Source organism: Schistocerca nitens, chromosome 7, assembly GCF_023898315.1.
Source record: "Schistocerca nitens isolate TAMUIC-IGC-003100 chromosome 7, iqSchNite1.1, whole genome shotgun sequence".
Lineage (NCBI taxonomy): Eukaryota > Metazoa > Arthropoda > Insecta > Orthoptera > Acrididae > Schistocerca > Schistocerca nitens.
Window position 1 is genome coordinate 138,599,133 of NC_064620.1, and position 24,875 is coordinate 138,624,007.

The window sequence follows — 24,875 nt, forward strand, 5'->3', positions numbered from 1 at the left end:
GCTGGAGGGAGCTGACACCACATCTGCACACACAAGTCACCTAATTCTGGTAAATTCCGCGGGGGTGGGGGGGGGGGGGGGTGGAGGGGGGGCAATGAGCTCTCACGCCATATGCAATCACATCCAAGATGTGTTCAATCAGATTCAGATCTGCCGTGTTGTGGGGGCGCAGCGCATCAGTTGGAAATCGCCGCAGTGTTCCTCGAACAACTCCGTCTCACTCTTGTCCTTGTGACATGGCACGTTATCTAGCTGGAAATTGTCACTGCCTTTGGGAAGCATGATCGTCATGAGGGGGTGTACGTGGTCTGCAACCAGTATACGATACTCCTTGGCCATCATGGTATTTTGCACGAGGTGCATTGGACCCATGGATGCCCACGTAATGTCTTCCAGAGCATAATAGAGCCGCCGCCAGCTTGTTTCCATCCCGCAGTACAGGTGTTAAGGAGCTGTTTCCCTGGAAAACTACAGATTCACATCCTCCAATCGGCATGATAAAGAAGGTTCCGGGATTCATCAGATCTTGCAACGCTCTGCTACTGCACCAGCGTTCAGTGCCGATGGTGACGTGTCCATTTCAGTCGTAGCTGCCGACGTCGTGGTGTTACCACTGGCACATGCATAGGTCGTCGGCTGTGGCGACCCATCGTTAGGAGTGTTCGATGCACTGCGTGTTCAGGCACACTTGTCCTCTGCCCAGAGTTAAAGTCTGATGTCAGTTCCGCCACAGTTCGCTGCCTGTCGTGTTTTACCAGTCTGCCCAGCCTATGATGTGCGATATTTGTAATGAGAAGTGGCCGCTCAACCCTACGACATCTGGACGTGGTTTCACCTTGGTTTCGGCAGTGTTGAAGACACTCGACATAGGACTCCTCAAAAACCCGACAAGTCGTGGAGTTTCCGAAACGCTCGTGCCGAGCCTCCGGGCCATCGCAGTCTGCCCTCGGTTAAACTCAGACACATCGCGCGCCTTCCCCACTCTACACACGGACAGTACGCTCACTGATACTACATGCACACTGCATGTGTTTGACTAACAGTCGGACCAACTCGCCAGGTGACACCCATGTCGCCTGGACAGGCTTATATCGACGGTAGGGTGGTTGTCATAATGTTCCGGCTGATCACCGTATGTGGATGACCTTCCACTTAACATTCAACAAGCCGAATTGGTACTTTTTGCGGATGATATTGCAATAAATCCCGTTAGAGAGAAAGCTACAGAAGAGATCGTAAATGATGTTTTTCGAAGAATTAGTAAGTGGTTGCCAGAAAATGGACTCTCTATAAATTAAAGAAAAAACATATACTATATTCCGTTCTATACGACAAATACACTGAAGCGCCAAAGAAGCCGGTATAGGCTTGCGTATTCAAACCCAGAGATATGTAAACAGGCAGAATACGAGGTTACGGTTGGCAACACCCATATAAGACGACAAGTGTCTGGCGCAGTTGTTAGATCGGTTACTGCTCCTATTATGGCAAGTTATTAAGATTTGAGTGAGTTTGAACGTGGTGTTATAGTCGGCGCACGAGCGATGGGACACAGTATCTCCGAGGTACCGATGAAGTGAGGATTTTCCCTTTTGACTATTTCACGAGTGTACCGTGAATATCAGGAATCCGATAAAACTCAAACTTCCGACATCGCTGCAGCCGGAAAAAGATCCTCCAAGGACCAACGACGACTGAAGGCGGTCGTTCAACGTGACACAAGTGAAATCCTTCCGCATATTGCTGCAGATTTCAGTGCTGGGCCATCAGCTAGTGTCAGTCTGCGAACCATTCAACGAAAAGTCGTTGATATGTGCTTTCGGAGCCGAAGGCCTACTCGTCTACCGTTGATGACTGCCTCGCCTGGGTCAGTCGACACCGAGATTGTACTACTGATAACTGGAAACATGTTGTCTGGTCTGAAGAGTCTCGTTTCAATTTTTATCGAACGGATGGACGTTTACGGGTATGGAGCCAACCTCATGAATGCATGGATCCTGCATGTCAGAAGGGGAGTGTACAAGCTGGTGGAGGCTCTGGTGGTGTGGGGTGTGTGCAGGTGGAGTGAAATGGGATTCCTGATACGTTCAGAAACGACCCTGACATGTGACACGTACTTAAGCATCCTGTCTGATCACCAGCATCCATTCATGCCCATTGTGCATTCCGACGGACTTGGGAAATTCCAGCAGGGCAATGTGACTCCCCACACGTCCAGAATTGCTACAGAGTGGCCTTTCTGAGTGTAAACAATTTCGCTGGTCACCATATTCCCCAGGCATAAGCATTACTGAGCATACCTAGGATGCCTTGCAACGAGCTGTTCATATGAGATCTGCACCCTCGTGTACTCTTACGGATTTATGGATAGCCCTGGAGGATTCATGATGTAAATTCCCTCCAGCACTATTTCAGACATGCCAAGTCGTGCTGCAGTACTTCTGCGTGCTCGCGGGGACCCTACACGATGTTCGGTAGGTGTACCAGTTTCATAGGCTCTTCGATGTAGTTATACGAGCAACTGACATAGCACATGAGCATGAGTGAGTAAAGAGGGTAGAATGCTCTAAATTTTTGGGTGTACATATTGATGAAAACTTGAACTGGAAGAACCATTTACTGAGGTTAAACTAAACAACAATATGGTCATTAACGCTAACAGTAAACACATACACATATCCTGTAAACTCGTTCCACTCCATTGCCATAAAAGAATCGTTCAAATGATCTATGCAGGATACAGCTAACTGACTCTGTTGTTGACAGGGCCCTTTGTACCCGTCACTGCACGCTCTGGTGGCGCAATGGGGACCGCCACAGGAGAAGGGCAAGTTCGTCTGGAGTATGCTCGGTGAGTTTCATCTGCATCTACAGCCATACGCTGCAAACATCTGTGAAGTGCATGGCAGAGTGTGGTAAGTCCCAGCGTACCAGTTGTTAGGGCTGCGTCTCGTTTCATTCGCGTATGGTGCATTGGAAGAGTGACTGTTTACCTCTGTTCGCGCTGTAATTAATCTTGCCGATTCTACAAACTTTGTAAGTCGGCTTTATCGAAATAGTTTGCGCCTATCTTAACGTGTCTGCCAGTCCAGTTTCTTCATCATCTCTGTGACATTTTCCCACGGATCAAACAAACCTGTAACTTTTCGTCCTGCCCTTCTCTGTATTCATTCAACATCCCCTATTAGTCCAAATTGGTACAGGTCCCACATGTATGGGAAATATTCTAGGATGGGTCGCAATGGTGTTTACTAAGCAATCTGTTTTGTAGACTGAGTACTTTCTTCTAGTATTGCACAAATAAACCGAAGTCTGCCATCCGCTTTAGGTACGACTCAGCCTATGTGGTCGTTCCGTTTCATATCCGTATAAAGTGTTACACCCAGGTATCTGTATGAGTTGTCCGAATCCAACTGTAATTCGTTGATACTGTGTTCATAGGATACAGCACTGTGAAGTGCACAGTTTCATAGTGTTGAACATTTAAAGCAAGTTGCCAATTTTTGCAACACTTTGAAATCTTATCAAGGTCTGACTGAATATAGTCATTCAGTATTTGATAATGGGAGCACTTAGAGACCTGCAACAAACTATACACATAATTTCAAACCTTTATGAAACTTTTCTATTTGACGCCACCCGCAATATTATGAAAGGAGAAACGTTTATCACTTACTACATTTTCGCTGTTCATTATTACGTCAGGCATGATGTTTTAATTTATTACTTTTTTATCACTAATGGTGTTCGGGACACATTTTTCAGACAGTGTTCACATGTACAGCTGAACATAATTCCAAAATTAAATCATTGTACGATACATAGTTGAGGATCTATGACGTTAGAAACACTGAAATGCGTGAAAAATTGGCGCATCTTGCATGATGTTTAAATTTATTATTACTAACCTGCTGAACTGAGATAGAAGAATATAGGCTGCTTTATGAATCGTGTGGTACAAATAGTTATTGATTTGAAGAATACTAGGCAAATTAGGGAAAATATTTACTCTTTGGAAAAGCCGTGTACTGTTTGATTTTGAACTTCATCGTATTTGTGAAAATGCATTCATCGTTTGGTATGTGCAACGTGATACGATTCAAAGTAATGAACACAATGTTTATGCAATCTTCAGTGTTATATAAATCCTCCCAGTCTACGGCTGTGGAGCAGCAACCTTAGTGATATATTTTCTATAATGATAACTGTCTAGGTTGCAATGATAGCAGAAGCTTTATTAGCGCGTTTCTTCTTTTTGAGGCATCTTCAGGATTTCTACACGAACGAGATTAGAGGTGTCCTGTGTATCATGGGAAAGTTGTAAACTTTTTAAAAATTTTATACAGAGTTTGTCAGAAGTGATGATCAATAATTTAGACATGAAAATTACAGGTCAAAACTAGCTAAAAAGCTCCAATAAACAAGGGTCCGCAAATCGACCGTTGCCGAGGTATCGCATTAATTCGAATTGGGAACCAGCTGTAAACGCCCCTGGATACCGCTGTATTTACTTCGGTATCTTAAGTTTGGGATCGACTATCTGTATTTTTTATTTTTTTTTGCAATGTCACTAAACTTCACCAACAGCCGTACATTTTAAGATATGCCTGAAGATGTCAAAATGAATTGCCGAAACTGGTTGCTTTCAGAATAAAATAAAATATCTTAAAATATACGGCTGTTGGTGAAGGTAATTGACATTGAAAAGTACTTACCAGCTGATGTCCCTTGGTCTGTTTGTTTACGCATGCCCAACTACTTCCCTCTCCCCCTCAGTGCACGGTGCCGTGCCGGCCTCACAATCAGTTACGGTCGTGAAGGCACCATGGACAGAGGTGACACCGCTGAAGAGTACGCTTCATGTGTGGCAAAGCGAATGGCAGCGCCCTTGAGGCTGCTCAATTGTACAAAGAAGCTCCGCAGGCAGCCCGTCAGATTTTACATCGGCAAGTACTCTGTCCACATCATAACCAGCGAGTGCAGCCCTCAACAACGCAGACTTCTCTCCTAGAGAAAATATCTGACAATGGGTGGAACAATAGCGTACCCTGAATCCCCTGTTTGTAAGCAGTATTCTGTTCGCAGATGAGGCTGGATTTACTCGTACTTTTAACTACCAAAACTTCAAGAAGAATATAATAATTCCAATCCCAAAGAAAGCAGGCGTTGACAGATGTGAAAATTACTGAACTATCAGTTTAATAAGTCACGGCTGCAAAATACTAACGCGAGTTCTTTACAGACGAATGGAAAAACTGGTAGAAGCCGACCTCAAGGAACATCAGTTTGGATTCCGTAGAAATATGGGAACACGTAAAGCAATACTGACCCTACGACTTATTTTAGAAGCTAGATTAAGAAAAGGCAAACCTACGTTTCTAGCATTTGTAGACTTAGAGAAAGCTTTTGACAATGTTGACTGGAATACTCTCTTTCAAATTCTGAAGGTGGCAGGGGTAAAATACAGGGACCGAAAGCCTATCTACAATTTGTACAGAAACCAGATGGCAGTTATAAGAGTCGACGGACATGAAAGGGAAGCAGTGGTGAGGGGAGTGAGACATGGTTGTAGCCTCTCCCCGATGTTGTTCAATCTGTATATTGAGCAAGCAGTAAAGGAAACAAAAGAAAAATTCGGAGTAGGCATTAAAATCCATGGAGAAGAAGTAAAAACTTTGAGGTTCGCCGATGACATTGTAATTCTATCAGAGACAGCAAAGGACTTGGAAGAGCAGTTGAACGGAATGGACAGTGTCTTGAAAGGAGGATATAAGATGAACATCAACAAAAGCAAAACGAGGATAATGGAATGTAGTCGAATTAAGTCGGGTGATGCTGAGGGAATTAGATTGGGAAATGAGACACTTAAAGCAGTAAAGGAGTTTTGCTATTTGTGGAGCAAAATAATTGATGATGGTCGAAGTAGAGAGGATATAAAATGTAGACTGGCAATGGCAAGAAAGCGTTTCTGAAGAAGAGAAATTTGTTAACATCGAGTATAGATTTAAGTGTCAGGAAGTCGTTTCTGAAAGTATTTGTATGGAGTGTAGCCATGTATGGAAGTGAAACATGGACGATAAATAGTTTGGACAGGAAGAGAATAGAAGCTTTCGAAATGTGGTGCTACAGAAGAATGCTGAAGATTAGATGGGTAGATCACATAACTAATGAGGAGGTACTGAATAGGACTGGGGAGAAGAGGAGTTTGTGGCACAACTTGACTAGAAGAAGGATCGGTTGGTAGGACATGTTTTGAGGCATCAAGGGATCACCAATTTAGTATTGGAGGGCAGCGTGGAGGGTAAAAATCGTAGAGGGAGACTAAGATGGTTCAAATGGCTCTGAGCACTATGGGACTCAACTGCTGTGGTCATAAGTCCCCTAGAACTTAGAACTACTTAAACCTAACTAACCTAAGGACAGCACACAACATCCAGCCATCACGAGGCAGAGAAAATCCCTGACCCCGCCGGGAATCGAACCCGGGAACCCGGGCGTGGGGGTAGACTAAGAGATGAATACACTAAGCAGATTCAGAAGGATGTAGGTTGCAGTACGTACTGGGAGATGAAGAAGCTTGCACAGGATAGAGTAGCATGCAGAGCTGTATCAAACCAGTCTCAGGACTGAAGACCACAACAACAACAACAACTGTCACGTTTGCGCCGATGTCAATCCTAACGCAACACACCTTATCACGACATCAGCAGCGTCATTCGTTGAACTTCTGGGCAGAACTGCTCTGAGACCTCATAATTGGACCACACTTCCTACCATACAGACTAACCAGGCAGCAGCACATACGGTTTCTGCGGACTGTACTTCCAGAAGTACATCATGATATCCCACTGAACTAACCCCTGAACATGTGGTTCACGCATGACGGTGCTCCAGCACATTTTCATTTACGAGTGCGCTGGCCTCTAACTCGGACGGATGGTTAACATTGGATATATAGAGGAGGGCCTGTGCCATGGTCTCCAACGTCTCCGGATTTAATTCCCATGGATTTCTGTGTGCGGGGTCATGTCAAAGCCTGGTTACGCTAGCGAGGTCAACTCTGCAGATTGAAGCAGCTTTCCAGCATTTACAGAATTCCCCTGGACTGGCTGATAGAATTCGCAACTCGTTTCAGGTGTAAGTTGCATGTTGGATTCAGACGCATGGACAACATTTAAAACACCTACTTTAACGTTTAGAGATGCCATGTGTTCCTAGCCACTGATGAACCGCGGAAACGGGGGTTCATTTGTGCATCCAAGTTTATTGGAGCTTTTTAGCTATTTTTGGCCTGTACTTTCCGTGTGTGAATTATTGAACATCGCTTCTGAAACGCCTTGTATAAAAACCAGAGTGAAGGAGGACATTAGTCACCAATAGTCAACATTGTGATATGCACTAGAAGACAAAAATAAAAGAATTTGAAAAAAACTTTGCACAGTTCAGCGACGAAAAGCCAAGCACGTAGTGGAACCGTGAAGAGACGACGATTCTTACGTCGGACGAAAGGAAGCAGCTAGACTGTGCCACACTTGTAATCTTGAAACATAAATATTGGAATATAAATTGTAGTGGCCTAGAATACTTGGCCGCATGTGCGCCCGCTACGTCAAACCGGCAAGCAGGACGCTGCCGACGCAATGGAAGTAATCTTAGCTATGCAGCGTTTACATGTTCGGATATACAATAAATCAGAATGAAGAAAAAATATGTACTGGTTATTAAAGGAATTAATTAAATGAAAAATGAATTTAAAACAGGTGATAGAAGTAAAGTAGAAATTTAAATAAGGAATACACTGAAGAGCCAAAGAAACTGGTACACTTGCCTAATATCGTGTAGGGCCCCCGCTAGCACGAGGAACTGCCGCAACACGACGTGGCATGGACTCCACTAATGTCTGAAGTAGCGCTGGAGGGAACTGACACCATGAATCGTGCAGGGCTGCCCATAAATCCGTAAGAGCACCATGGAGTGGAGACCTCTTCTGAACAGCGCGTTGCAAGGCATCCCAGATACGCTCAGTAATGTTCATATCTGGGGAGTTTGGTGGCCATCGGAAGTGTTTAAACTCAGAAGAGTGTCCCTGGAGCCACTTTGCAGCAATTCTGGACGTGTAGGGTGTCGCATTGTCCTTCTGGAATTGCCCAAGTCCGTCGGAATGCAGAATGGATATGAATGGATGCAGGTGATCAGGCTGGATGCTCACGTACATGTCACCTGTCAGAGTCGTATCTAGATGTATCAGGGGTCCCATATCACTCCAACTGCACACGCCTCATGTTGTATCCTGCCTAGTTGTCACAGATGGGGTGTCTAGGAAACTTGATTCTCGGATCGCTAGACAACAGTTCAAGCAAATCATATTAAAAAGTTTTATTACGAAATGTATCAATGACAATACTTAACTTTGAGAAATACATAGATGTGTTGCAAGCAAAGGGTGACATGGAATAGAATCAATGTCCTTCAGTATAACGATTCCAATACAAGTGAAGTAATACAGTGAATGCTCGTAGTCAGGTTCAAATAATTCGAATGACTCTGAGCACTATGGGACTTAACTGCTGAGGTCATCAGTCCCCTAGAACTTAGAACTACTTAAACCTAGCTAACCTAGGGACATCACACACATCCATGCCCGAGGCAGGATTCGAACCTCCGACCGTAGCGGTCGCGCGGTTCCAGACTGTAGCGCCTAAAACCGCTCGGCCACCCTGGCCGGCTCTTAGTAAGGTCGCTGGTCTTGAGGCTTCTGTAGATCTGCATAGAAATGGGTTAGAGATGGGGCCCCTCCACGCCCGCACCAACGTAGTGACCAAACCAAAAGTTCTGCTGTCACCTCCGTAAACATGTTAGTTATCTAGTAAGTGGATCACAGGATGCTGGGCTGTGATGTTATCCGTGCGTCTGGGTAAGACTACGCATTAACACGGTCCATCAGGTGATAGATTGTGGACGAAACGCGAGTGAGGGTAGCGATTTGAAGAGCAGAGGGAAAAAAGTGCCAAAGCTCGTGCCGTGGAAAAAAAAACCTCTGCGACACTGGGATGGGTAGTAAGAGCAGTAGTGGCTTACTAGCTGCGATAGTTCATGCAAGGTTGGATTTGTTAGTATGGGTATCATGCATCATTACCGTGACAAGCGATAGCGATAGATTCCAGTTGCCGGCCGGGGTGGCCGTGCGGCTCTAGGCGCTACAGTCTGGAATAGAGCGACCGCTACGGTCGCAGGTTCGAATCCTGCCTCGGGCATGGATGTGTGTGATGTCCTTAGGTTAGTTAGGTTTAATTAGTTCTAAGTTCTAGGCGACTGATGACCTCAGAAGTTAAGTCGCATAGTGCTCAGAGCCAATTGAACCAATTGTATTCCAGCCGCTAAATTCCTGGAACAATCACGATCGTTATACAGTAGTGGGAGATCGGCCATAGATCATCTCACTGTGTGGGGGATGTGTGGAGCTTGTCTGCATGCAGTGTACGGTACGGCTTCCCTGCGTGATGCCAGTTATTCGGCAGTGTATTTCAGCTGGATATTCAGTAATTGCGTCCGATTAACAGGGGCTCACCTGTACCGTTGTGTTTGCGTGTGCTCGGCCATAGATGTTAGGTTCTTACAAGTATGTCTTTTCGTCTTTTATGTTTCCATCTATGGTTGTGGTCGTAGTTCCCCAGATTCAGAATAAAGGGGTTCTGCGAATGTCTCGAGTTTCTGTATAGTCTTGTGGTGAGTTTGTGGATTACCTGGGTCGCGACCAGTCGGGAGCGGCGCTTATGTTCTCTTGGCCTAGAGGCAGCAGCAGTCGCGTTGTTGTCCGAGAGAGGGGTCGTTCAGCGTGCTATTGGCTGACGTCTTTTTCACAACCAGCTCCGCTCCGTCGTTTCCGACAGCGTGCCGGCGCTTGACTTTACTCCGGAACACCCACGCCATTACAGAGCCTCCACCGGCGTAAACAGTCCCCTGCTGACATGCAGGGTCAATTGATTCATAAGGTTGTCTCCATACCCGTACACTCCATCCGCTTGATACCATCGGAAACGAGAATCGTCCGACCAGGCAACATGTTTCCAGTCATCAACAGTCCATAATCGGTGTTGAAGGGCCCAGGTGACGTGTAGAGCTTTGTGTCGTACAGTCATCAAGCGTAGACGAGTGGGCCATCTGCTCCGAAAGCCCGTATCAGTAATGTTTCGTTAAATGGTTCGCACGTTGACACTTGTTGATGGTGCAGCACTGAAATCTGCAGCCATTTGCGTAAGGGTTGCACTTGTGTCACGTTGAACGATTCTCTTCTACATCTACATCTACATTTATACTCCGCAAGCGGAAGGCACTTTACGTGCCACTGTCATTACCTCCTTTTCCTGTTCCAGTCGCGTATGGTTCGCGGGTAGAACGACTGCCGGAAAGTCTCCGTGCACTCTCGAATCTCTCTAATTTTACATTCGTCATCTCCACGAGAGGTATAAGTAGGGGGAAGCAATATATTCGATACCTCATCCAGAAACGCATCCTCTCGAAAACTGGCCAGCAAGCTACACCGCGATGCAGAGCGCCTCTCTTGCAGAGTCTGCCACTTGAGTTTGCTAAACATCTCCGTAACGCTATCACGCTTATCAAATAACCCTGTGATGAAACGCGCCGCTCTTCTTTGGATCTTCTCTATCTCCTCTGTCAACCCGACCTGGTACGGATCCCACACTGATGAGCAATACTCAAGTATAGGTCGAACGAGTGTTTTGTAAGCCAACTCCTTTGTTGATGGACTACATTTTCTAAGGACTCTCCCAGTGAGTCTCAACCTGGCACCCGCCTTACCAACAATTAATTTTATATGATCATTCGACTTCAAATCATTCCGCACGCATACTCCCAGATATTTTACAGAAGTAACTGCTACCAGTGTTTGTTCCGCTATCATATAATCATACAATAAAGGATCCTTCTTTCTATGTATTCGCAATACATTACATTTGTCTATGTTAAGGGTCAGTTGCCACTCCCTGCACCAAGTGCCTATCTGCTGCAGATCTTCCTGCATTTCGCTACAACTTTCTAATGCTGCAACTTCTCTGTATACTACAGCATCATCCGCGAAAAGCCGCAGGGAAATTCCGACACTATCTACTAGGTCATTTACATATATTGTGAAAATCAATGGTCCCATAACACTCCCCTGTGGCACGCCAGAGGTTACTTTAACGTCTGTAGACGTCTCTCCATTGATAACAACATGCTGTGTTCTGTTTGCTAAAAACTCTTCAATCCAGCCACACAGCTGGTCTGATATTCCGTAGGCTCTTACTTTGTTTATCAGGTGACAGTGCGGAACTGTATCGAACGCCTTCAGGAAGTCAAGGGAAATGGCATCTACCTGGGAGCCTGTATCTAATATTTTCTGGGTCTCATGAACAAATAAAGCGAGTCGTCGAACGAGTGTTTTGTAAGCCACCTCCTTTGTTGATGGACTACATTTTCTGAGGACTCTCTTCTTGCAGAATCTCTTTCTGGCCGCAGCGATGTCAGAAATTTGATGTCTTACCGGATTCCTGATATTGAGGGTACACTCGTCAAATAGTCGCTACCTCGGAGCTGCTGTGTCCTATCGCTCGTGCGCCGACTCTAACACCACGTTCAAACTCACTTAAATATTGATAACCTGCCGTTGTAGCGGAAGTACTCGATCTAAAAACCGCGGCAGGCACTCTTTGTCTTTATAGACGTTGGCGACAGCAGCGCCGTATTCCGCCTGTTTACACATCTCTGTATTTGAGCACGCATGGCTATACCGTCTTGTTTGGCGCTTCAGTGTATCTAACACGTAGCGCCATCTTCAGGGTCATTAATCCATACTTCCACTCTTATTTGTGGCATAACGTAAACGTTGCATTATGTAAAATGACGCGATAAAAGTCATGGGACAGCCATATACACATATACTGCATCCTTCCACACTATTTCTTACATAAATTAAACGTTCCATAATGTACACTGACGTGACAAAAGTAATAAGATAGCTGTTGTTGTTGTTGTGGTCTTCAGTCCTGAGACTGGTTTGATGCAGCTCTCCATGCTACTCTATCCTGTGAAAGCTTCTTCATCTCCCAGTACCTACTGCAACCTACATCCTTCTGAATCTGCTTAGTGTATTCATCTCTTGGTCTCCCTCTACGATTTTTACCCTCCACGCTGCCCTCCAATGCTAAATTTGTGATCCCTTGATGCCTCAAAACATGTCCTACCAACCGATCCCTTCTTCTAGTCAAGTTGTGCCACAAACTTCTCTTCTCCCCAATCCTATTCAATACCTCCTCATTAGTTACGTGATCTACCCACCTTATCTTCAGCATTCTTCTGTAGCACCACATTTCGAAAGCTTCTATTCTCTTCTTGTCCACACTAGTTATCGTCCATGTTTCACTTCCATACATGGCTACACTACATACAAATACTTTCAGAAACGACTTCCTGACACTTAAATCTATAATCGATGTTAACAAATTTCTCTTCTTCAGAAACGATTTCCTTGCCATTGCCAGTCTACATTTTATATCCTCTCTACTTCAACCATCATCAGTTATTTTACTCCCTAAATAGCAAAACTCCTTTACTACTTTAAGTGTTTCATTTCCTAATCTAATTCACTCAGCATCACCCGATTTAATTTGACTACATTCCATTATCCTCGTTTTGCTTTTGTTGATGTTCATCTTATATCCTCCTTTCAAGACACTGTCCATTCCGTTCAACTGCTCTTCCAAGTCCTTTGCTGTCTCTGACAGAATTACAATGTCATCGGCGAACCTCAAAGTTTTTACTTCTTCTCGATGGATTTTAATGCCTACTCCGAATTTTTCTTTTGTTTCCTTTACTGCTTGCTCAATATACAGATTGAACAACATCGGGGAGAGGCTACAACCCTGTCTCACTCCCCTCACCACTGCTTCCCTTTCATGTCCGTCGACTCTTATAACTGCCATCTGGTTTCTGTACAAATTGTAGATAGCCTTTCGGTCCCTGTATTTTACCCCTGCCACCTTCAGAATTTGAAAGAGAGTATTCCAGTCAACATTGTCAAAAGCTTTCTCTAAGTCTACAAATGCTAGAAACGTAGGTTTGCCTTTTCTTAATGTTTCTTCTAAGATAAGTCGTAAGGTTAGCATTGCCTCACGTGTTCCAACATTTCTACGGAATCCAAACTGATCTTCCCCGAGGTCGGCTTCTACCAGTCTTTCCATTCGTCTGTAAAGAATTCGCGTTAGTATTTTGCAGCTGTGACTTGTTAAACTGATAGTTCGGTAATTTTCACATCTGTCAACACCTGCTTTCTTTGGGATTGGAATTATTATATTCTTCTTGAGCTCTGAGGGTATTTCGCCTGTCTCATACATCTTGCTCACCAGATGGTAGAGTTTTGTCATGACTGGCTCTCCCAAGGCCATCAGTAGTTCTAATGGAATGTTGTCTACTCCGAGGCCTTGTTTCGACTCAGGTCTTTCAGTGCTCTGTCAAACTCTTCACGCAGTATCTTATCTCCCATTTCGTCTTCATCTACATCCTCTTCCATTTCCATAATATTGTCCTCAAGTACTTCGCCCTTGTATAAGATAGCTATGTGGACATAAACAGATGGCGGTAATATGGCGTAATCGAGGTATAAAAGGGCAGTGCATTGGCAGAGCTATGTGTCCCCCCCCCCCCCCCCCCCCCCCCCGCCGCATCTGCCTTTGGCTCGGGAGTGTCACTTTGTGCCGCCACTTTCGTGCAGTGTTCTCCAGTGAGTGTTCTGCAGTGCTTGTTTTACAGTGAGTGTTCCGTGTTGTGTTTTTTGGGACGTGTTGCGAACGGCCATCATACTGTCGCTGGGTGTGCCTTTTATCTCTTGCGAACAGAAACCAGACTGTCGCCGTGTTCTTTAATTGTGTGTGTTCTATGTTACTTGTCTGATTCCTGTGTCTTTTATTAGCGTTGCCAACCCCTTTTGCTTTCTGTTCTAACTTTCCGCATTTTTCCGCCATTTTGCACTTGACGTCACCGTTTTATCGCCTGTTTTTCTTGTTCCTTTTCTTCTTCCGTTCTTTAAAATAAAAGTCTGTAGGCTGTAGAGCAGCGTACTAAGCTGCTGCCAGCCCGCCCCCTTCGGGGGGAATTGAAAATCAATAAAGGAAAAAAAAAAAAAAACGCAGAGCTGTCGTTTGCACTCAGGTGATTCACGTGAAAAGGTTTCCGTAGTGATTAAGGTCGCACGGCGGGCATTAACAGACTTTGAAAGCGGCATGGTCGCTGGAGACGTTCCACTTCGGAAATCGTTAGTGAAATGAATATCCCTAGGTCCACAGTGTCAAGAGTGCGCCGAGAATAACAAATTTCAGCCATTACCTCTCATCACGGTCAACGCAGCGGCCGATGGTCTTTACTTACCGAACGGAAGCAGCGACGTGTGTAGTGCTGTCAGTGTTAATAGACAAGTAGCACTGCACGAAATAACCGCAGAAATCAGTGTGGGGCGTACAAGGAACGTTTCCGCTACGACAGTGCTGGAAATGTGTCGCTAATGGGTTATGGCAGCAGACGGCCGACGCGAGTGGCTTTGCTGACAACACGACATGGCCTGCACCGCCTCTCATGGGCTCGTGGCCACATCGGTTGGACTCTAGGCGACTGGAAAACGGTGGTCTGGTCGGATGAGTCTAGATATCAGTTAATAAGAGTTGATTGCTGTGTTTGATTGTGGCGCAGACCCCAAGAAGCTATGGACTCAATTTGTCGACAGGGGACTATGCAAGCTGGTGGTGGCTCCATAATGGTATGGGCTGAATTTACATGGGATGAATTGGGTCCCTTGGTCGAAATGAACCGATGATTGACTGGGAGTGGTTATGTTGGGCCACTTGGAAACGAAAATCTGCTCTGAGGTCTGCACTCCAATACCACCCATAAGGGTTAGATAATGTTCAAGTCTGGATACTGTGCTGGCCAGGGAAGACGCTGCAGCTCCGTTGCATGCGCCTCATACCACGATTGTTGTGTCCTGGCTGTGTGAATGGTGCATTATCGCCTTGAAATACGGTATCATTGTTGGGAACAACATTTGAATCATGGGGTGTACCTGATCACCTAAAATGTTCACATAATCTTTGGCTGTAACACGACCATCAGACTTCCATGACATGGCTTCCCACACCATCACACTTCCATTTCCGTGCTTAGCGGTCGGAAGCATGCAATCAGGATTGTAGGCTCCTTTTGGCGTTTTCCAGACGTAATCCAGGCCCGGTGTTGCCAATAACGAAAACCTTGACTCGGTGGACCATATGACGTGTTTCCACTGATCAGCCGTCCAGGAGTTATCCTCCTGACACCATGTTTTACCATACTTTGCGTTGGTTGTCGTCACTAATGGTTTCGGTATAGCAGCTCGTCCATGAATATTCGCTTTATGGAGTTCTCGACGGACAGTGTCGATAGATACGGGGTCTCGAAGATGGCTATTGAGCTATGCAGTCACTTTAGTCGCCGTAGTTTTGTGTTGTTGTTTTGACACAATTCGTGTTAGCGCACGACGATCTCTGTCACTTAGTTTCGATTTGCGCCCACTATTACGTTTACACGAGGATGTCTTTCCATGTTTTGTGTAGGTTGTCATGGCTGTTGAAAGAGTTGCCCTTGAAACATTCAATAAGTTGGCTGTCTTGGCTAATTATGCTCCAGCTAATCGGGCCTACCAATTTGCCCTCTTTGGAACTCTGTTAGGTTTTTCATTGCACGTCGACCTCGGCCTCTAAATGCAAATACGAAGTATGCGCTACTCGTAAACAACCTGCACTGATCACTAATTCGTAGTGGACACGTAAAGTCCATCGCTACACGTGCCTTACCGGCCGGCCGCGGTGGTCTAGCGGTTCTAGGCGCTCAGTCCGGAACCGCGTGACTGCTACGGTCGCAGGTTCGAATCCTGCCTCGGGCATGGATGTTTGTGATGTCCTTAGGTTAGTTAGGTTTAAGTAGTTCTAAGTTCTAGGGGACTGATGACCACAGATGTTAAGTCCCATAGTGCTCAGAGCCATTTGAACCATTTTTGAACGTGCCTTACCTGCATTGTTGACCGTCAAACACAACCATCCCATTACTACCACTATTTTGCCTGTCCACTGTATATGGCATCAGGAACACTGGGATGTGTGAAAAACTGCCGCATCTTGGATGACGTTTGATTTATAATCACTAACCCGCTGAACCGATTTCGTTAAAATTTGGTAACGAGATAACTTGAGCCCTGGGGAAGAACATGGGCTCCTTTAGAAAGTATACAGTCCATGATACTTACTAGTTTGAAGAATATTACGCGGATTAGGGAAAAATGTTTACTGGTTGACTTTTGAACTTAATATATTTGAAAACGCATTTATTGGTTGATATGTGATACGCGATACGACTCAAAGTAATGAGTGCAGTGTGTATACAATCTTCAGTGTATTTAATCCGTACTTCCACATTACTTCAGTAGCACGAAGCATAGATGGATGTTCCTGTCCATGCTTTTCTGTATGCACTGCTAGGAAGTGACGTTGCGCATATCGACGCATTGTGCGGTGGGACAGCTTGGGATGTGGGAGGACTGAGAGCACATCATGTGCTATGCTCACTCAAACAGGCAGACACGTGGGAGCGGCTGACGTTATTGCAAATACAGTAGCTTAATTACTCACCTCCATTCATCATAACAAAACTACTGATATGCAAGTGTGGTCGCGAGCAACAGCTAGTCTTAAATAAATGATCGTCTTTAAGAATTAGTTTTGAAGAAACCACTTTGTGGAGTAAAATAAAAGTAAAGAAATTCAGTAGTTGTGGTTAAGAAAAGAGCGGTATTTCTTGTGCACAATAAGTAACCGGCTTACCCCTGAAGTGAATCCACTGTGTCTTGACCATGACCTGGCTAACACATAGTTAGTCTGTATGCAAGGACACAACAACACACTGTAAACTGGTCGTTACAAACTGTTGTCATATTGTACCTGGTTTTCCTTCTCCTTCTTACGCACAGTTCGTGGTGGTGCAGTACATGCAGCGAAGACGGTAGCCAATACGTACCATCAAAACCATCCTGCTGAACGTTTAATGATGTTGGCATATCGTGAAATCATTTACTTACAAAGAGTGATTGTGCACGACTCTGACTGTAGTAGTTAAATTTAATTTTGGAAAGTCATGCAGGTACTGCATAAATAATCATAAACTCTGATCAACTAGTAAGGCAGTTACAGTGTCTTAAAACCTGAGAAAACAGAGCTATGCTTGTCAGTTTTACAGCCAATATTATGCCAATTAAAAATACGGTGTAGACTTTTAAATTTTCCGTTTGCATGAATTTAATAGACTGCTAACTTCATAGAATAACTGAGAATCACTACATCTTGTAGTGTATAGTCATACATTAATTTCAGCATGTTTATACACACTATGTGTATGTTCATTAACTACAAGGAGCGCCTGAAAAGTTCGGTGAATGGTGTCCAAAAAAAAAAAAAGGAAACAAGAGTTACGAACTAAATGCCTTTACTGGCCTTCAGAGTAAACACCATCAGATACAACACAATTCTGACATCGGTTGTAAAGCTGTTGGACATTGTCAGCAAGGGCTTCTTGTGGAATCTCTTAGAGTGCAGTAGTCACTCATTGTTTGATCGGATGACAAAATCGAAGATTAAAATCGATGTTGATCGCCTTTTTAGACAGTAAGGGCTTGATCCGTCATGAATTTCTACCCGAAGGAGTCGGCTCATTCCAGGGCCCATGTTTATTAAACGTTTTTTTCTGTCTTTATATACTTCCACACGTCTCGGTGTGAGACACTGATCATGATACACATTGTATAATAACTAGATGCTGCTATTTCAGTTCATGTAACGCAAAAGGCCTATTACTTCTTTAGTAAATGATGGAAGTATGCGTTCGGCACTAGACTTGACCCGCAACTCATCCAATTATTGGAAAGCATTCCATCGAACTGGCAGTAATTCCATCTCCTACCTGTCAACCTGAGCAAATCTGAAAATTTTGCATCCTGTCTCTTGGGCATCTTCTCCATACCTGATGATCCTCATTTTGACCACTTCCTATTACCTACAAACTTAGAACGCACAAATACCACTGTTACACCCTCTGGTCACAATTTCCACTTCTTGGACAACATGCCACAAACACTTATCACAGTACATGGTATAAAACAAATAGTTGACAAAACGCAAGCCTTCCGCTGGACACAACTGCATCACCCAAAAGAATGATCCTTCTCCTTCCTCGCCATACTTTCAACGTTTTATAACACTATCCTATCCTCAGGTACTATACTGAACTGCAGAAAACCTCCACAACCCTACTTTTCTCAACTCTCACGAACCCACTACCGATACCTCCTCTTACCACCCCACTAGCTTAACTTCAGTATTCAGCATGATCTTTGAATCCACCATCTCCAAACATATCCATCAACACATGTAGCAACACCACCTCCTTCCTGTTAACCACTGTGGCTTCCATCCCAGTATCTCCTCTGATGGCCGTCTTCTGTATCTCACTCATCTCTTATCTCACCAGCACAACACGTAAAATTCCGCCATTTTTGTTCCCCTCGACGCAGAGAAAGCCTATGACCATGTATGGCATTCCCGTTTCCTTTCCAAACTCAAGACTTATTCACTTCCATTTGACTACATGTTCCTTATTGCAGCCTTCCTATCTAATCGCCATCCTTTGTCACCATTAGCAACACCAACTTCCATACCTTCCATCATTCTGCAGGTGTGTCTCAAGGCTCTGTCCTCTCTTCCTCCAAACCACCTCTGCCAATCCACCTCGTTTGGTATGCTGATAACACTTCTTTCCTCGCACTCGCTCCAGAAATACCAACGATCTCTCTAAATTAACCTTAGTCAGTTCACTTCCCAAAACGGTCCATCAGAATTAACCCTTCCAGGCACTAATATGTTAATAGGATGAACCACTCTTTATACCTTCTACTTCGCCATCCACAAGCATCTTGCCTGATTAACTGACGCATTGAAATAACTCATATTAACAACTGATAGCCAACGAACATGGAAAACTCATATACTAGCTATTCAACAGAAGGGCCACAAGAGACTAAATCAACTAAGTGACTGAAGTTGGGGTTTGCACCCCTCCACTATCCTCGACCGCTACAGGGCGGGCGAAGCTGGATTGCTGGAACTGCTGTAGTCTCTTCCGAAATTTTCTGCTGCAATTCTTGAAGACCTTGATGGTTGTTACAATACACCTTAGACTTGATGGCTCCCCATACAAAGTAATCGCACACTGACAGATCAGTGACCTGGGAGGCCAGCTAGGGCTACGACCAGACTGACCTCTGCTAACAACTCTGTCACGTGTGAAGATTGTGGGTGTATGGGCAGTTGCCCCATCCTGTTGGAAGTAACTGTAGACCTTTCCCTACTTCCTTAACGCTACCACAAATTCATGTCCAATCGTATCCACCCTGTAAAACACCTTTGTCTTACCCATCCTCTCCTATGCAAATGTTGCCTGAATATTCGTTCAACCTAAGTTTTATCTGTCCTCCCATAAACCTTGAACGTCAAGCAATGCAGCATGCTTTGCACATACGTTTACTACCCCGACGTGGCTGCCCTAGTGTCTCATCAAACCCTCCTCACGCACATCGAATGTCTCTGCCTGTCGTACGCTCTCTGCAAACCACATTCCAATAATCTCAGTGTTTTTCCCCGGCTGCCGCGCCATTACAAAGACATCCCACAGTCGCTACACCTACAAACGTCCATTTCCTACGACAACACAATTTCAACCGATTCCCTCTCCCAGATAATGAAATCCACCCCAACATTTATCTGATATACACGCTGTAATTCCCCAGCTATCTCATTGCAGATCAGAGCTCCTCTCTCCCTCTTCCCTACCCATTTCTCCAAGTCCTGTCCACTCATGATTCAATGGCACTGCCCACTGACCAGACTCCTCCTCACTTTCTCTCTTCCCACTACCCACCCCAACACCTAGCTTCATCTCCTTTTGTTTCCTCCCTAATAGACCCTTACATTTTTAACCAACCACTTCAATCCTCTAGAACGCAATTTTCCCTCCTCAACTTTCTCCAGCTGTGCAGGTCCTTCAGTCTTTTGGTGAAAATGTAGTGATCATTTTTAATGCACATTACTGTCATTTTTTACAGTGTTTGAATTGTATATTTTTTTAATTTTGTCTTTACCTGTTAGCCTTTGCTGATTTTAATGTAATGAATAAACAACTTTGTATTTTTTTCTACGTAAATAGCATCATGCATCTTCTCGTAGATTTTAAAGATTTTTTTAACTTTGCATATTTAATTTCTTGTTGTTATGTCTCTTATTTAAATTGTGTGGGCTTTTGGCTGAAGAGTGTGTTATTGTACCGCTGGCAGCCCATCCCTTGCCAATATGGGATGAGGAGGTTGAAATAATAATAACTTGACCTGCATAGAACAGGGTGAACTTTACTGGTATGCGGTTCCCAGGAGGGACCTTTGGCACAGTGGTGACGTGGCCCATCTGCTCGGCCATTATCGAGGCCCTGGGGTGGAAGGCGAGCTTCTACATCCTCGGCGGAATCGTGGGCGTCTGGACCATCCTGTGGTTCGTGACGGTGTACGACTCTCCCGTCAGACACCCGCGCATCTCGCCCGACGAGTTGACCTACATCACCACCAGTATCGCGGACACCGTCTCCACGGAGAAGGTGAGATCTACTACTCGTCCAGGAGTTGCTGACAAACAGAGATATTCAAGGCTGCCATTGTGTACCTACCTTTTGCTGTTGGATTAGCCTCAGCAGTGCAGTAACTGTACGCAATGGCACCCATCTCATGCCAGCCCCGCCTCTGTTGATCATTTCTGTTGTTCTAGAAATTATAGCTGCTGCAGCATTTATTTCTTTACTGACATCAAAAAACCTTTCCAACTAAGGAAAGCTCTGCTTGTCTTAAATTATTTCGTGTATCGTACAGTTCGAAACATCTAATAAAAGATATGTTCAAACAGTTCACAAGAGTACCACATATCTTCTGCTAGTTTTTCTTGCTGCCTACGACACATCTTCTCACAGTGGGCCTTTTTAACGAGTCGACTCAAGAATGTATGGCAAGTTTCTCCCACATAGTTGTCGTTTGTGACTTTCTCCTGCTTTACTTCTTCGTCGATAGTCCTCGGTGTCGACGTACTGCATTGTTATACTGGCTGAAAAATGGGTGGGGGGGGGGTGGAAGAATTTTTACACTTAATACTGTAAAAGATGTAGCCGACACTTGCACAATTGCATTTCACAGTTCTTTATTTTCACTGCTCACAACCCCCCAATATTACACAATTATATGGCCAGTTCACTATTGGTAAATGTTGATAAGTCTCATTAACAGGTTGCAGGCAACACCAGCATACTGCTACAATAGTATGCTGTTCAACATCTATGAGTAGTAAAAACTTAACCACACAGTTCACAGTTCTTGCAGAATAATACGGTATGTAAGACACTATTTCTCAAATAAATTGAACAGACATTGTCATTAATTGTTTTAACATACGGCCTATTTGTGTTACACTTATTCCACTGTTAAGTTGATGCATTGTTGTTAGTTTAACCAGTACATAATTCCCGTCTGAAAATCGGCCGTGGACTGACTGTCTCGGGACAAAAAATCGGTCCTTCATATATCCTCACAATGATAGGCACTGAAACTATATAATGTTCAATGTTCAAGTTACAGAAATTACAATTAAAACATAACTAATTAAATTAACTTAAATCATCGAAAACTCCTTATTTTTAACATTTTTTCGTCCGCAAAGCTGAGGGCGAATTATTAGTATCAATAATGAAATTAACAAATGTAGATATACAAACAATACTTTTGGGAAACCTGGTTATTAATTTGGAATTAATTAAATGCTGGCTTTGCTAATACGTTTTCGAATAGAGCACAATTAATACTTTAAGAATCCTAGTAGTTCTTTCAAATGTTTATAAGTAGTACAGAATTTATATCCGTTAATAAGTCAACAACAGAATCTAAGTCACGAAACGATTACTAATTTCATCCTATAACAAAAGTATTAACTAGGAATGCTCAAAATAAATTAGGAAATTAATAACATACACAAAACTAAGCACAAAATTAGACCTGGTGCTATATTCCTTAAGACTGAGGACCAGCCTTTCTCTTTTATGAAAATGCAGATTATACTCGTGCATGTTAATGGTAATTAGGCAAAAATGAATATAAAATTACATCAAGGAGGCAGATGGCAAAACAAGAGAGGAAGTGAAGAGGTCCCACCTTGCTTCGTCACAAGTTCTGCTTTCCGACCTCTTGAATTTGTTCTTTTTTATGACATGTCTCTACAATTTCACAAATAATAGCCGGACACTGTACAACACCTACCACTTCTTTGAAAGACATGCCCAGGCACCTGGGCACCTGGTTGTAACAGACTGGCTGTACACGTGGGGACTGTAGTGGGAGAAGTACAGCATCACGTACACCTCAGAATGCTTCTATTTCTCATCTGGTGTATTCTGAAGATCATGATGACACCTTAGCTGGAAAAGATATGCCGTGGCTTCGTTTATGAAATGGTGCTGTAACGGTTATGATTATCCGTAAATGAGGCTCTACTTCTCAGTAAAGAGCCCTCCAATATAATTTGAGGGATGCCTTGTTTTATTCCGTGCTGTAAGTCTTGCCACAGCATCATTACCACCAGATGATTACAACAGATGAATACATAATCTGTCACACGTGTAAATTGCTGACACATAAATCGAATTATGCTTAACAGCTCTTTATCAAAAATATTTTGAGCACTGAACAAAGTTATGCACACTACCAATCGTAGAATTAACGAAACTTTACATTTGCAACTGTAATTGGCTTCAGCCTTCACCCAAGCGTCCATTTCCTAGTGGAATAGGAAAAGAAATGACTAGTATTGCTACATGGTACCTTTTGCCATACGTTATGCAGTGGCTTGTGGAGTATTTATGTAGAAGTTGATGGAGATATTCCTGCCGAGATAAAACATAAAAAATATACACTATCTGATCATAACTATCCAGACATCTCCTAGTGGATGTTAGTATATGAGGGCTTGTACTCTGCTGGGGGCCTTTTCAGTGAGCTGTCTGAGTGCGTGTGGAGGAATGTCAGACCATTCTTCCAGAAGAGCCGACACCAAGGAAGGTAGTGATGTTGGACTCTGGGGTCCAGAGTGAAGTCGACGGTCTACATCACCCCAAAGCTGTTGAACTGGATTTAAGTAGGGACTCTACGTAGACCAGTCCATTTCAGCAACGTTATTGCCCACAGTCCATTGCCTCACAGATGGGTCTTTATGATAATGTGCACTGTCATGCTGATGCAAACAAATGTCATTTCCGAACTGTTCCTGTACTGTAAGCAGTACACAGTGCTTTAAAATTTGTTCAGAACTTTCCTTTAAGAGATACTTATGTATTCATAACTGCTACTATGGTGGCAGAGCTCGACAAATAAAACGTATCTACTGCTTCTGATTGACTCTGTTTGTGAGCTCCGGTAATAAGTGGAATCATGGCAGGTCAGGTAACTAGCAGTAGCTATTAAACTGAATATTAAAGATGGCAGCTGGACTGCCTATCAAAATATACTGCCAGGGTCATAGAAATATTACTACTAATTTCATTTTAATGGGAAGAAAATAGCTTGTCAGATTAATTACGTTGGCCAGAATGCAGTTTCAATGGTATCGTAATATGACTCTGAAGTTCAGTTAGTAAGATTAGAATTTAATACAGATACACAAATTTTAACAAAATTTCTGCTTATATTTATTTTCCAGTGGTTTGTACGTAATCTATGTGTCCTGATTACGGATATTACATCCGTTTCTCCATAGCGTCAATGGTTTAAATATAAGAAAGTCATTAATTCAATATTTCTCGTGTCACTACTACTGTAATTTGCCAATCAAAACTCTTAAGTGTCATTGTAAGCACAGCACACATATGTATAGTAATGTGAACTGTCAGTGTTCCTACCATAATCACAAGTAAAGTGAAAATTCACAATCAGAAGTGAAGTTCATTGTCCTTTTTCTTTTATGGGAAGGCATCACTTGTAACGTATTAAACCCTAAGTATAGTCACCAATCTTTGAGTGATATCTTCTGTCACAATTCGATTCGGCACAAGACATGTCATTAAAGCGCGACAAGTTTTGCATCCTTATCTCTCTAAGTCACTCGTTTTTTGTGTCATTACACACTACTTAACACTGAAAGAATCTGAGGCCCAGTGAAAATGCCATTCCAAAATAAGCTTTATAAGCAGAACTGGAACCACTCGATTTTAACTTGTTTTGGTCCAATATAATAGCCAAACACATAGCAGAAACAGTCTGCCTGTAATTTGCATTTTCTTGCTGACATATTCTGAAATAAAGGTTAAACGTGCACATGTATTCTTAGATATTGTGAATGGTAGTGATAACGATTGCAGCGTCATTCAGATTTAAAAATAAAGTGATGAACAGTTGCATCCACATATCATACGCACATAGTTCTATCTCAGGTGATATGACGTTACAGTGTAAATGTTACAGCTGTCGAACTCCTTTCAAAGTGTAGTCATGTTATACAAACACTCACTTGCAATAAAATGAACTTAATGTGTGTTATGACCATCTATCTTAAGACACACACTTACTTTCATCTGTATTTGCAGACAGTAAAACTATCGATATACTTAAAAATACTAACACTACATAATAATACGTGTCACATTCGTGGTCAGCGGGTCAAAATCTCTAA

At 43.6% G+C, this 24,875-nt stretch overlaps 1 protein-coding gene across 1 annotated transcript in view; it reads left to right on the forward strand.

The window, feature by feature from the left end:
• The window catches only part of LOC126195503 (sialin-like), a 758,511-nt gene that overhangs the window by 237,606 nt on the left and 496,030 nt on the right, over nucleotides 1-24,875 (forward strand). Inside the window, exon 5 of the mRNA XM_049934131.1 lies at nucleotides 2,767-2,851. Coding sequence (XP_049790088.1) covers nucleotides 2,767-2,851 — 85 coding nt within the window. The remainder of the gene's footprint in view (nucleotides 1-2,766; nucleotides 2,852-24,875) is intronic.